Here is a 14,971-nt window from a genome sequence, read left to right as displayed (position 1 = left end):
CCTACCTTGATCTTACATCTCAACCCTAATGTATATAATGGGCACATGAACACAAAAGTTGCAGTCTCCTCCACACATGTGAGAGTAAACCACAGTCAATATAGCTGAGCCTAAAGCTGCACAAGATTGTGTTGCAAAGCAGTTGGATCTGTAGATGACAAGGGGGTCAAATATATGCTAAAGGAGAATAAGGAGACTACAGAGAAACTGAATAAATTATTTGCACCTGTCTTCACACCAGAAGATGCAGGGCAGATCCCTGTGCCTAAGCTAACTTTTTCAGGAAGGAAGTTTGAGAAACTGAAGCAAAGAGGGGTGACAAGATACGAAGATATAGGCCTTATTGACAAATTAAAAACTGACAAATCGCTGGGTCCAAATGGCACCCAAAAGTTCTTTTAAAAACTCAAATGTGAAATAAAAAATAATTGTCCCTAAGATCAACCTCTATCCCTGAGGACTGGAAAGTGGTCAGTGTAACACCAATTTTTAAAAAGGGATCCAGAGGGGATCTGGGAAATTACAAGCCAGTTAACATCTGTTCTAGGGAAGCTGGTGGGAAGCATTATTAAAGATAGAATGACCAGCATATAGAAGAACAAGTCTTGCTGAAGCAGGACCAGCATGGCTTCTGCAAGAATAAGTCCTGTCTCACTAACCTCTTAGACGTCTTAGAGGCTATCAACAATCATATAGGTAGGGGTGATCCAGCTGAGAAGCATATCGGTAGGGGTGTTCCTGCTATGTAGTTAAGACTTTCAAAACACTTTCTATAAAGGCTCCAGAGAAAACTTAGTTCTTCTATTATACACTCCCAGTATCTTAGTTAAGGAACAGGAAACAGAGAGTAGGAAAAAAATGGACAGTTCTCCCAGTGGGGGTATGTAGGAAGTAGAGTCCCCTAAGGATTGTTACTGGGACCTGTGTTTTTCACTTTTTCATAGATTATTTGGAGTTAGGGTGAGCAGTGAGTAGCCAAATTTGCTGATAACACCAGATTGTTCAGGGTGGTAAAAACAAAAATGGATTGTGAGGAATTCCAAAAAGATCTCTCCAAACTGGGTGAGTTGGCATTAAAATGGCCAATGTGACTGACCAGGAACAAAACTTGGGGCCACGGCGAATACCTCAACAAGGAAGCAACTCAGATAGGGAACCTATAGAGGAAGCTCCACCCCACCCCTGATCCGTGCAGCTGTTGTTTCCATGCACTTTCCCCTTCTCTGGAGTAGCCTCACAAGCAGCTAGCCAGGCACTTTGGTGGTGGCTGTGCCTGGCTACCATCTCCTCCATTCCTATGGCCGTGGGGGATATGAGGGGGTCCTGAGAGCTGGTCAGGAACTGAGACAGCTGCAGTGAGGATCTCTAGTCCTGGGACAGGATCCAGCACTGATGATCATTGACAGTGTAGGGATCTCCTTAAGAGCCCAGTTCTCCCCAGGTTTGAAGTGTGGGCAAGGAAGGACACTGACATCCCATCCCCTCCTGTGTGTTTAGCAATGTGTAATCAGGGTTGCTTAGGCAGTGTTTCTTTGTGTGAGAATCGAGGAATTATACAAGGTCCTACAGGTCTTTCTCTCTCTGACCTTTTCGCCACTCCCCTCCCTGGCCCTGCTCAACGTCTTACTTGAGTGCTTTACTTGGCTGGAATGTGTCTGGATGCACCTTGCTTACCTGGGTGGAAAGATGCATGTGTGCATGTGTAAACCTCTGGCTTTTGCATGGCTGGAACGTCACCTGCTACACAAAATTGCCCCGCCCAACTTTTGCCTATGGCCTCCACCCACCAATGGTACATGGCCCCCAAAAGGTTGCCCATGATGGAATGTGGCCCTCAGGCTGAAAAAGCCCCGCCCCCATCCCTGATATATACGGCTGAATTTGGAGCGCTGTCAGAGATGAAATAGAGGGAATGGGCCTACCTCTTTTTCTCCATTTTTGATGCCATATTTTTTCTCCTGCTTCAGTGGCAGCCATCCTCCTAATGGCTGCCATTTTCTTCAACCCCATTTTCTCCAAAAGCCCACTAGTACAACATCATCCTGTGGCATGGCATTGCTCACAGTGTTCTGGGAGGGAAATGGGAACCACTCCCTTTTTGCCATCAGCAACCGGGGCAGCAAAACTGGGAGGCCCGAGTTATAAACGCCTCCATTCTCATCTATGAAACATTTAAGGGTATAGCAGTTGCGCTTGTTTGCGTTTAATTTTGCAACCCATCTATAAGCCCTTTTTCCGGAGAAACCAGAAACATCAAACCACAGTAGGAAAGGCTGCTTCTCTTGATATATATCTGGCTTATGCCATAAGAGTGGAGGAGGAAAACATGTCTTTACAAGTTTTACAGGTATATTATTAGGTGACAAACGAGTGCTGCATTGGGGGAGGGGTGCTAATGTTCAGTCCTTGCCTTTCCAAGTAGATCCTATTTTCTGTTGCCTCTCCCTATTAAATCATTGTTCCTATTTTGCCTTCTGGGAGAGATTTGGAGGAGGAGGTTGCTTGTTTTTTAAAGAAATGTCATGCGCTCATGCTAAGGCAGGAGTACCCAATGTGGTGCCTTCCAGATGTTGTTGGACTGCAACCCCCATCAGCCCCAGCCAATATGGCTTATTATCATGGGTGATGGGAGCTGTAGTCCAGCACCACCTAGAGGCACCACATTGTCTACCCTTATGCTAAGATAAACTTGCTTCCCATCCATTGTCTATCCTCCCCCAATAACGGTGTCTCTGAATATTGTGTAGTGCTGGATGTATTTGAGGTGCAGCTGCTCTATCTAAAATGCAACCAAGGTCCTTGTGAGATGGAGTTACAGGCAGCACCAGAGGCTAGACCATTAGGGCAAGTGGGGCATGGCTTCACCAACTTCACTCTGGCCTCACTCAGCTAGCCCCTGCCTGCCTACCTTCTTACTTACAACCAGTCGAGCGGGTGGCACTACCTGTCAGCCTCAGCGGTGTTATTATAGAACTAAGTCAGGAGGGGACAAAAATACAGTTAGTGGACTCTGCCTGTCATTGGCTCTGGCTCCACCTGCTGTTGGCCTCCCAGTCTTCTGTCCTACCAGCCACAATGTGTACCAGACTCCACTGATAAGCAGGAACAAATCTTGGTCTGGGTTCATGGTTAAGGAGGACAGCCCTTAACCACGAGCCCATGTTTGCAGGGCACACTAAGGTAAACCTTGGCTGAGCTGCCACACTGTCCTGTTGGAACTGGGGAACAGCACAGTGGCTGCAATTTCCTCCCCGGGAGCCTGCTTCCTGCTCACATGAAGCCATAGTTTGCCATAGTGTGAACATGGCCAATTAATGTTGCCAAACATGCTTTGAGTTGAAGAAGCTAACAAACAGGCACAATCAGGCCCTCTGTGAACTTAAACATTCTATGAATCATCCTTACAGGCACTCCTAGCTGCCTCAGCCAGCATGGCCAGTGGTTAGGGATATTTATTTATTTATTGAAATAATATCCTGCCCTTCATCCTGAAGGAGCCTATGGCACCAAACACAACACAACATTTTATTGGCTAAAAAGCTATCTAAAAACAATTACAGAGAAAAACACTCTTAAAAACATTACTAATAAAAACATTTTTCCATCCAGTGATCTCTGGGTTGCCAGGAACAGTCCCTTTCAGCCCTCAAATGCCTGGGTAAACAGGAATGTTTTTCAATTCCTTCTGAAAGTCAGTAATGAGGGAGATAGATACACCTCACTGGGGAGGGCATTCCACAAACAGGAAGCCACCACTGAAAAGGCCCTGTCATAGGTCACCTGTCAGTGGTGGCACCACCAGCATGGCCTCACGTGCTGATTGTAGGGTCTGAGATGGTTGATACTGGGGAAGGTGCCCATTTAGGTACTTAGGCCCCAAGCCATTTAGGGCTTTATATGCTGTACCACTAACGCCTTGCCTTGAGCCTGGTAATAGCAGCTGTAGTCCAGCAACATCTGGAGAGGCGCAGCCTCCCATCTTTGATGGTCGGAGCAAAAACATGTCTCACCTACCTAACCTCCACTGTGTTTGCCCCACTTCTGAACCACTGGCGTTTACAGGGCTCTGGCGGTGGAGCTTTCCTCTCTATGCCATACTGGGGGCTTGCCAGAAGAGGGAGCTGCTCACCTGGCCTCTAGAAAGCTGCTGGGTCACTGCTGAGAATGGCCAGAAGGTGTCACTGCAGCTACCAGCTCAACAGGTGTCAGGATTCAGGTGACACAAGTGACCAGTAGGAGTCCTACAATGCTTCTGACACTGGCCTTGGTTATCAATAGGAGTACCAGTTGCTCAGATACAAAAACTGCTCTAGCTGCCAACTCCCTTCCTCCCTGGCTGCTGTCTATGACAGGAGTAGTAGTAGGAGAATCATAGAATAGTAGAGTTGGAAGGGGCCTATAAGGCCATTGAGTCCAACCCCCTGCTCAATGCAGGAATCCAAGTTAAAGCAGAAAGGGGCCCTGCTGAGCTTCTCCCTGCCATGAAAGTATTCAGATCAGTCAGAGCTGGGGAACTTTTGTCAGCCCAAGGGCTGCATTCCCTTCTCATCAACCTTCCCAGGGCCACGTGCCAGTGGTGGGCAGGGCCAGAGGCAAAAGCGGGCAGAGCCATGGATGTAAATTTTTGCCTTTGTACAGTGGGCCAGTTTCTGCACAAGGAATGGGGAACCTGTGGCCCTCCAGATGCTGCAGGACTCTCACCATCCCTGACTGGTTGGCCAAGCTGATGGGAGTTGGAGTCTGACAACACCTGGAGGGCTACAAGTTCGCCACTCCTGCTCCCCCCCCCCTCTCTCTCTCACACACACACACCTCTATCCAGGCAAGCAAAAGGCATTATCAGAGCTCAAGGACACCTTCCAGCCACACAAAAACACTCAAGGAGAGTGCAGAGCAGGGCCAGTGAGTGGTGCGGCCTGAGTAGAGTCCCAAGGGCCAAACAGAGAGGCCTAGAGGGCCACATTCAGTCCCCCGCACCTAAGGTTCCCCACCCCTGAGATAAATGAAGACCCCCTTCTCAGATATGGGTTGGCCATCCAACCAGACCCATGTTTGAGGGTAACCTGGTATAGTGCCCTCTGGTGAATCATTCCTCCCCTGTTGGTGGGCCCTCATGGACTAACCTGGTGATGGCAGTGGAACAAATACTCAGCGCTCTAAGCAGCAGCAGGTAGCTGGGTCTAAGCTGCCATTTAACTACCCATAATTTCCTTGACATAATATAACTCCAGGCCATTGTGGGAAATTGAACTGGCAACCCCCTATGCCTCAAAGCTATGCTAGACCCAGCTGTCTGGTGCTGCTCAGAGTGGTATTTTAAGGGGGATGGAAAGTGTCCAGAGTTGGCATCAGCACTGGGCCCTCCTAAGGTATTGGGGCCCTAGCAGCTTCCTGAAGATGCCAGGTGTTGGTGCCAGCCCTGGAGGTATATCATCTCTCTTCTCCATAGGCACATTTGCAGAGACATTCAAGTTCTTTGCAACCAAAGTCTCTCTCTTTTTGCTCAATGTTGGTGGAGCAATTCCCATCTGCGTTTGGTGCTCTTGGTCAATAAAAGAGAAATATTAGCATCTATTATAATGATCTGGGCTGGCTAAAATATTTAGAACAAAAACAAGTGTTTGTTTGTTTTTTAAATGCCATATTTAGTTGGAACACTTTTGCAAGTGATTTGGAGGGAAGGCAGAGAAGGGATTTCTATAAAGATTCTGGCAGAAATCATTCAGGCTTCCTGACTTGAAAGGATTATAAAGATCACCTAGTCCATCCCTTGCATTGGCAAGCTTCTTTAGCCCTAAAACATTCTCAACTGAATAACTCATCCAGTCCTCCTTTTTTTCAAAACAAATACTATTAACAAAAAAGAAAAGAAAATTAAGTTGCTGGCAACCAAACAGTTGTGCCAAACACACCAAACCCACAACTTGGAAATGTGCCAAAACCACAAAAAGTAGTGAACCCTGAAAATGTTCAGATCCAAGTTGTTGTTGTTGTTGTTTTAGTAACCACACACATTGTTTTTCAGGAAATCACATACACAAAAATCATTCATGCCACCCACCAGTCTTTGATTAAACTGGAACATTCTCTCTTGACACAGAATTTGCTATGCTCTATAGGACAGCATTTTCTAGCATTTTCTTCATTAGAAGAAAATGAAGAATTTTCTCTGGATTTCTCTCGGAAGCCTCATCCAATCGCCATCCTAAAGACCTAGAAACCATAGGTATTCACAGCTTGCCATCCTAGAAAAAGGGATGGCCAAATCACATCTCAGTGCAAGAGAGAAGAAGAGGATATGATTGGCTGTAAGGACTGGTGTGTTAGTGCCCTGTCATGCAGGGCCTGTTCTAAAGGGAGGCCAGGTTGGTCACTGGCCCGACAGCCCCTGGAGCTACAGGGGGCCCCTCAGCCGCCCCTCCGCTCCCCTTCCGTGATCCGTGCCCCCCACATCCCCCCACATCTCCCCACTTACCAGTCTGCTGTCTTTTACCATTGCCCTTAACAAAGATGGCAGCCACAGTTTCCCTAATGTACTGAAGCCCCTACTGCCATCTTAGTTGATGGTAGAGATGCATGTGCGTAGCACGCATGCGTGCCATCAACAAAGATGGTGGCGTAGGCTTCATCCCCTTAGGGAAACCGCGGCTGCCATCTTGGTTAATGGCAATAGTAAAAGACAGGAGACAGGTAGGTGGGGGTGGGGTGATGCCCAAGGACCCCGGCATTCCTGGAGCCGGCCCTGCTATCATGAGTCACGGTGTTCCACTGATACACTGAACACTATGAGAACAGAATGCAGGGATCTCTGCATGTTATTACGTGAAGAAACATAGGGAGCTGCCTTATGCCAGGTCAGACCATTGGCCCATCTAGCTCAGTACTGTCTACACTGTCTGGCAGCAGCTTTCCAAAATTCCACATGAGGGTTTACTCCCAAGTTCTAGGGATGGAAAGATCTGTCAGTTTTGGGTCTCTCCATTTCTCATTCTTCTAATCTTAAATTCTGTTCTCCACATTTCTGCAGCAATTTGTGGGATTTAAAAAAACTTGTGAAAGTTCTCCAGCATTTTTGTGAGAATTTCTCCTAATAAACACATTTTATAGGCAGTTTTGACTAATGCACACATTGCAAACAATTTCTTGTCATATAATGTATTTTTGTCTGCAGTTTCCACTCATATATTCATTTTTATGCACACTTTCCCCTAACATATGCATTCTTGTAAATAATGTTTGGTTGGTGAACTGCATTTCAAAATTCAGAAAGAAAGAAAGAAAGAAAGAAAGAAAGAAAGAAAGAAAGAAAGAAAGAAAGAAAGAAAGAAAGAAAGAAAGAAAGAAAGAAAGAAAGAAAGAAAGAAAGAAAGAAAGAAAGAAAGACTCAGGATTTTGCAACCGCACTGATGCAATTATACCAAGTCAAATGTAGACAGAGAGGGTGTGTGTGACAAAGACAGGATAGGGGAGTGGTGAGACTATCCATGTTGACAATCCTAGCCGTGTTGACAGGATACCTCAACCTATGCGCCCAGCCTTATCGCCATTAGTTACAGAGTGCCTAAATTGTCTAGGTGCTGCACAAGGAATAAGAAAACAAGATCGTCTCTGCCCGCAGGCTGACAAGGAAAAGAGGACAGAGAAGGAACAGGCAAAACAAGCAAATTCGCCCTTCCACTGGTAGCGACCCTAAAACATAAACGTTAATATAAACCACGAAACACAGGTGCCAGATGTCAAGGCTCACAGTCCATAGAGCCTGCGTAGAACGCAAGGGACAGTCTCATGATGACATGCAACAATCAATCAGCATACCAGCGGTGGCGGCTGGTGGCCATTGGGGCTGGTGGGGCTGGTGGGGCAGAAGGCAGGTAAGCCCAGAAGTAGGTAGAGCTGGAGCCAATAACAGGCAGAGCCGACTCATTCTAGTTTTGCCTCCTCCCTACTGAGTTCTATCAGGGTAAAACTGAAACTAAGGAGGAGGAAGCTGATAGGCAGAGCCAATCCCTGGACTGGTTGTAAGGCAGGCAGATGGGGGCTGGCTGAGGGCAGACGGAGGTTGGTGGGCATTGCCCTACTCGTCTTTATGGACCAGCCTCCACTGCAGCATACACATACAGGTGTGGTAAAGCACTGCAACAAATGCTACTTGATGTCCACACCAGAATGGGGAGGGGTATAAGTCCAGTTTGGATGCTTAAGGGATGGCAACGTAGGGGGAGTTGCAAGCACCTTCCCCACCACCATCATGCGCAACTGATGTGGCAAGATGCAAGCACCCCACACAAAAGCCCAGTTTGCCCATTCTTCCCTGTCCAAACAAAAGGGGAGAAAACTGTGCACATGTGGAGCTTCACGCAGAGCTCCTGCACCGCACATTACATCTGTCAGAGTAGGCATCAGTGCTGGGCCCTTCTGGGGCTTTGGCCTTTGGGACCCCAGCAGTTACCTGAAGATGTCAGGTGCTAGCACCAGCCCTGCAGCCACTTTGTATCCGTAGCCATGTCTGCTGAGACATTCACTTCTGCCACGCACCACATTTGCAGAGAATCCCCATCTGAGTTTAGCGCCCTTGGCCAATAAAAGAAAGGCAATTGTCTTCCATGATCACGATCAGAGCTGGCTGAAATATTTTGAAACGTCAAAGGCAGCTCTCAGGATGTCCTGTAAGGTTACAGCAGAAATCTCTCGACATGTACAATGTGTGGGCAGCAGCCAAGCTAGGGCAACCATGAACCCCTGCCCGGACTAGCTGTATAACAGGGGCAGGTGACTTCCCAGGCAGGCCCTCTCCCTTTAATTGGTACTAATTGCTGCGACCGCTCCTGCTGGCCGGCAAGATGTCACGGCTGAAAGGCACAGAGGGGGACACCGGAGGAGCTAATCCGGCTTTTGGCCACTAAACCCCCTTTTGGAGGCGTGTGATGGAGGGTCTCTTTCACAGAAGGGCACAAAGCCTGGAAGAGGATAGGGAGAAATTGGAGATGGAGCCGATAGGAAAAACTTTCACACGGCAGCTCCGTTAAGCCGCCTTTGTGCAGCGGAACCTGTCCTGGACGTTTTAAAGGGACACTGACTCCCTCCCCCAACCCTCCGCTTGCATTCCTTTTCTCTCCTCTTGTTCATATTTTCAGTCCCATCTGCCAAAGGGCTGAACCCCATAGGGTTGCTAAAGGGGGAAAAAATCTCCCGAGAGAATTTGTTCAGCTAGCTAGGAGGGTTGCGAGAGGGAAATGGCAATGACTTCAAGAGACTTTGGCCAGACTGGTATCGAAAGTTAACTCCCCTCTCCGCTTCCTCTGGTCTCGGCTTGCGTTTCTTGCAGTCTGTGCTGTTTTCTCCTGAACTGCTGTGCTGATCTGTACGGAGCCGATCAGCTGAGAGCTGATGTATTTGCAGGCAATCCTTAACATGGCTTAATTCCACTCAAGTTGCTCATTGTTGGTCTTGCAAATTGGTCCACCTCAGCCCCTTGGCCTGAGGCTGCTGTGCTGCTCAGTGACATCAAGCATCTAAGCTTTAGGGGAAGCGCCGAGGCTCAGTGGCAGTGAATCTGCCTTGCATGCAGAAGGTCACGGGTTCAATCCCCGGCATCTCCAGGTAGGGCTGGGAAACCCTGGAGAGCTGCTGCCAGTCAGTGTAGACTATACTGAGCTAGATGGGCCAATGGTCTGACTCAGTATAAGGCAGCTTCCTGTGTTCCTATGCCAGAGTTGGGCAATCTGTGGCCCAAAAGCCTGAGTACCATGTGAACATTAGCCTAATTTCATTCAGGTGGCAAGGAAGGGAAATTGGGTGGTAGAGAGAGAGAGAGCCTAACCACTTTTAGCTTTGGCCCTGACCACCACTCACTTTGGCCTTGCCCATTGACAGCATGCAGCCCTCAACAGCTTGCCCCTAAGGGAGTGCACCCTTTAACAGGAAAAAAAAAGATTCCCCACCCTCAACCTATGATGCCTCTGCCTGCCCCATCATCAGATCAAATCAGACAATGATCAGGCAGTGAGATCTAAAGTCAGCAAAGAGTCAGCAAATGTAAAGAGCTCAGAAGAGGGACAGCAGTATAACACTCGGCAACGGATCTAGAAAGGGTCCTCCCACTCTCCTCTCTTATGGGTTTGAAAATACTTCGTTTCCAGTAGGCTTTTGGCAGTGGTGGCTGGTGATAATTGAGGCCAGTGGGGCGGCAGGCAAAGAGCCCAACAGTAGGTGGAGCCAGAGCCAACGACAGGAAGAGAAGCCTCCCGATTGGTTGTAAGTTACCCTTGAAAACGATCCGGAAATTGCAGCTGGTACAGAATGCGGCGGCAAGCTTAATTAAGCATAGCCGCCGGCAGGATTACCAGCTGTTTACCGGGCCCAATTCAAGGTGTTGGTGTTGACCTTTAAAACCCTATATGGTTTCGGCCCAGTATATCTGAAGGACCGCCTCCAGTATCACCAATCAGGCCGCCTTACAAGATCAGCCACACAGGACCTCCTCTCGGTCCCACTGGTCAAAACAGCTAGACTGGTGCGGACCAGGGAGAGGGCGTTCTCGGTTGTGGCCCCCACCCTCTGGAACTCTCTCCCTTATGATCTCCGACATGCCTCCTCCCTGGTGGGTTTTGGACGAGCTCTTAAGACCTGGCTATTCAGGCAGGCCTATAGGAATTGTGGGGTGGATTAGCTTTTTGATATATTATTGGATGTTTTCTGATGTTAGATTAATTGATAATTGTGTTTGATTGTTTATTGTATTTTCATATGTTGTTGTAAGTCGCCTAGAGTGTCCGATAACTCGGACAGATAGGCGACTAACAAATAAAATTTTATTATTTATTATTATAAGTAAAGTAGGCAGGCAGGCAGGGGCTGGCTGAGGCTGGTGGGGCAGTGTTCCCATTTGCTCTAATGGACCAGCCTCCACTGGCTTTTGTTCTGCTGAGCTTGGATAATGATTTTGTTCTTTCATCTGCTGCACTCTTGTCTTTTGACTTGTCACTTAACTGTTCATATATATATATTGTAAGCTGCATTTCTTTTAGTGGGAAGGTTCAGCATAAACACCTCTAATAATCGTAAGATTATAACATCAAAACAGCCTGTCATACTGAAAACTTGCCTGCCTGCCTGCCTACTTACCGTCTTGCCTGCCCTGCCACCCTCCACACACTCCTAGCCGCTGTATTGAACTTCATTAGCTGCAATTTGGCTGATGCTGCCATTTCTGTTTTTCCCCACAATGAAGCAGACATTGCAACAGTTTGATGCATCCTGAGGAAAAACAAAATGGCGGCTACCAAGAGGCTGCCTCTCAAGAGCTTTTCTGCTCCTTACAGTGAAAACAAAAGAAAGCGGGGTGGGATGGGGAAGCCTGTTAGGCTTACTACAAAGTAAGCCCTCCCCGTGAGCCTTAAGGGAGCCCATGCTCAGAGTAGGGCCCACTCATATCTGGAGCCATATCTGTAATATTTACAGGCCCTTTGCCAGTCTAAACATAATCGGCATTCACTGGAATATCAAAGAATGCAACCCAGGCCACATCCACACCATAAATTTATTCCATTATTATTCCACTTTCAACAGTCATAGCTTCCCCCAAAGAATCCTGGGAAGTGTAGTTTGTGAAGGGTGCTGAGAGTTGTGAGGAAACCCCCTATTCACCTCACAGAGCTACAATTCCCAGAGTGGTTTAACAGTCAGTCCCTTTTCCCAGAGAATTCTGCGAACTGTAGCTCTGTGAGGGGGAATAGGGGTCTCTTAACAACTCTCAGCACCCTTTCATAAACTACACTTCCCAAGATTATTTGGGGGAAGCAATGACTGTTTAAAGTGAAATAATAGTGGGATAAATGTAAGTTGTGAATGTGGTCCTAGTCTATACCATTTCTATAACTGCCACCAAGAGCTTCGGCTATGGGGCGGTATGCAAACATAATAAATAAATACATAAATATATAAATAAATTACTGTGTTCATTTGGTTTATACACCTTTGTACCTCTACCCATATCTGCATGTCTAACCACTTCTTTCTCAGGGCTGTTTAACTCATCTAATGCAAGGATAGTGAGACTCAGGCCTGGGGACTAAATATGGCCCTTCACGCCTTTCAGTCTGGCCCCCTGGACTTTCTGTAGGCCACGCCCCCTCTTCCCAGGCCACACCCCTCACCAGCTTTGCTTCACATCTTCCTTGGGAGTTTTTGCCTGGCTGGAATGCGCCCTTGAACTCTGAGCATGTCTCTTGGTTGCCTGGATGGAGGATAGGCAGGAGTGTGTGAGCCTGTGTAGAAACCACCCTATTGTACGAAGGTAAAACATCAATTGCTCCCAGAGCTTGGAAAAGTTACTTTTTTGAACTACAACTCCCATCAGCCCAATCCAGTGACTGGGGCTGATGGGAGTTGTAGTTCAAAAAAAGTAACTGTTCCAAGCTCTGATTGCTCCACACGCTTTTCCTTCTGGCCACACCCACCACTGGCATGCGGCCCCCAGAAGTTTGCCCAGATGAACCTTTGATCTAAAAGGTTCCTCACCCTTAATCTAACAAAGTAGGCTGGGGGCTCTTGCCTATGAAAGCTCCTCTCACAAAGAGCCAGTTGTGCAACAGGCTGCTTTGGATAAAGATCAGCGGCATCTGTTCCTATTGCAGAATTTGGCCTTTTTCCCTGGCTTGTGTTTTGTTCTGTTTTGACTGGCAGACCAGCACCAACAGTCCTGGACAGATAACAATGTACAGGTAATAGGAGCCGACCAGCACAAAAGGAAAGACTGAATATTCTCTTACCTAGGCACTCATTGGCCTCCCTGGCAGTGGCCCTCTGCCACGGGCGATCGTAATGGAAAGGTTTGCAACGGTCACACTCGGGGCCTTCAGTGTTGTGCTTGCAGTCGCACACCAGCTTGCCTTCTTTGTCCTTCACGCAGCGCGAGGCATGCCCGTTGCACTTGCAGCGTCCCCCAACTTGAAACTCACCCACAGCATAGTAGTAGGAAGAAGAGCTCACCCCACCATCCTCGTCCTCATGGTCCCGACCCCCTAGTTCCCGGAACAAGTGAGGGCGGCTGAAAATGACTCGGATGTCAGTGGCTGTCACCCAATCCTGGAGAACAGGACTGTTGTCAAAATCTTGGGCGGAAGGACGCCCGTCCAAAGTGCTGAAGGCAATCAGCCCTCCGGTCAACGGGTAGAGGTCGGTGTGCCCGTCCGTGCACAGCGCCTCCTGCTCGTTCTGCTTGGTGACGGTGGCTTTGTTGGGCTTGCCATAGATCTTCCGGCACTGCGAAGAGTAATACTGATAAGGCACCCAGGTTTTGCCGTAATCCATGGACTTGAAAATGGCGGATGACTCGGGACGGGGCGAGCAGAACTGCAGACTCACATAGATCACCTCAAACTTCTTGCCCAGGGAGAGGGTGAGGGTGATGTTCTGGGGCGAATGGTGCAAGGTCTCCGAGCGCCAGCAGGTCATATTGGCAGCGGTGTTGAGGTCGGTGAGGTAAGAGGCTGGGTGGGCTTTCCGGGGATCTGAAGAATCACAGTGGCGGGTGGGAGGCTTCCCGCACGTGCTGGAGGCATGGACTTCCTTCCCAAAAGCGGCATTGACGAACTCTGGGATGCAGCGTCGAGGTGCCCCTTTTTCATCGTAGCAAGGGTCAGGCGGGATCTGCTGCACTGCAAAGGGGTTCACAGCCTGAGACAGGTCTAGCCCACAGGCAGTCAGGAGCAACCACAACATAGGCAAGGGGTCCATCCTCCCAGCGAGAGACCTTCCAAAGTCACAGAAACTGGCTTCTCTCTAAATGAAAAGCAAATGTAGTGTTAAAATGGTTCCAGTTGTTCGCTGGGGATTGGGGTGGTGGTGGAGAGGGGACAGAAGCTCAGGCTACAGTACATCTCCAGCTTTGAGGAAGGGAACATGGACTGGAGAGGGAATAGGCAGACAAGCTTGCAAACATTTTTAAAGGCTGTCAGAAAGTTGGAGGAGCGCTCGATTGTCACTTTGGACAGGGCAAGCAGCAGAGGGGTTCAAACCATGGGAACAGTGAACATACAAAAGTGCTGTGAATCTGTAAGCTCGGCTAAGCAAGAGCACAGGATGGTTGTGGAACCCACACCTTTTGATTTTTTTTCCCCTTGGGGGTGTTGCACAGGTCGCAGCTATAGGATATCCGTTTTGGAGCTTCTCTGCATAAGCTGCAGGGAAATAGTCTTTGTGCTCCTGATGTGAGCCACAGCAGGAATGAAAGAAATCCTGTCTCTTGATGAAGAAACAACTCTTTCTATCTCGCTTTTGTGGTTAACTAGGGAGATGATCGTCTCCCAGCCAGTTATCTCATGGAACCAGCTTGGAGTGGGCTAGGACTGGGGGAGACCTCGGTTCAAATTCCCACTCTGCCATGAAGCACACTTAGGACAATCACCTTCTCCCAGCTTGATCTACCTCACAGGGTGGTTGTGAGGATAAAATGAGGATGGGGAAGGGATGAATGGAGTATGCTGCCCCTAAGCTCCTTGGAAGAAAAGCAGAATAAAAATTTAATAAACAAAACACTAAAAGTTAACTTTGCTTATGGCTAAAGATGTAGGCTGCATGCAGTCAAACAACAAGGTCTACATAGGTGCAGGCTGAAGTTGGGTGTAATGCGGATCGTGGAGATTAGATGCAGATAGGGATGAAGGGAGAAATTCAATTCAGTTCACATTTAAAGCTGGATTTATCAAATTCACACTTTCCAAAACAATATGAGAGCTGAAACACGGCCATCCTTTGAAATTTGCACTTATCTGAAGTTTGTGATGCAGTTTTCCAACCAACCAATGTTTACAAAAGTGCATGTATTAGAAGAAAGTGTGCATAAAAATAAATACATTCATGAAAATAACATACAAAATGCATTCTGAAATTGGTTGCTCATTAGTCAGAACTGCATACAAAAATGTGTTCATTAGGAGAAATTCACACTGAAACGCTAAAGAATTTTCAA

General features: G+C 47.9%; 1 protein-coding gene across 7 annotated transcripts in view; it reads right to left on the bottom strand.

Moving 5' to 3' along the window:
* The window catches only part of NTN3 (netrin 3), a 214,450-nt gene that overhangs the window by 99,193 nt on the left and 100,286 nt on the right, over window positions 1–14,971 (bottom strand). For all 7 annotated transcript variants that reach the window (XM_061599695.1, XM_061599698.1, XM_061599700.1 and 4 more), the window contains exon 2: window positions 12,771–13,782. In XM_061599695.1, coding sequence (XP_061455679.1) covers window positions 12,771–13,737 — 967 coding nt within the window. In that variant the 5' untranslated portion in view covers window positions 13,738–13,782. The remainder of the gene's footprint in view (window positions 1–12,770; window positions 13,783–14,971) is intronic.

This window comes from Rhineura floridana, chromosome 17 (assembly GCF_030035675.1).
Source record: "Rhineura floridana isolate rRhiFlo1 chromosome 17, rRhiFlo1.hap2, whole genome shotgun sequence".
NCBI lineage: Eukaryota > Metazoa > Chordata > Lepidosauria > Squamata > Rhineuridae > Rhineura > Rhineura floridana.
Note: the sequence above shows the minus strand (reverse complement) of the source record. Positions and strands in the feature narration are given on the sequence as shown.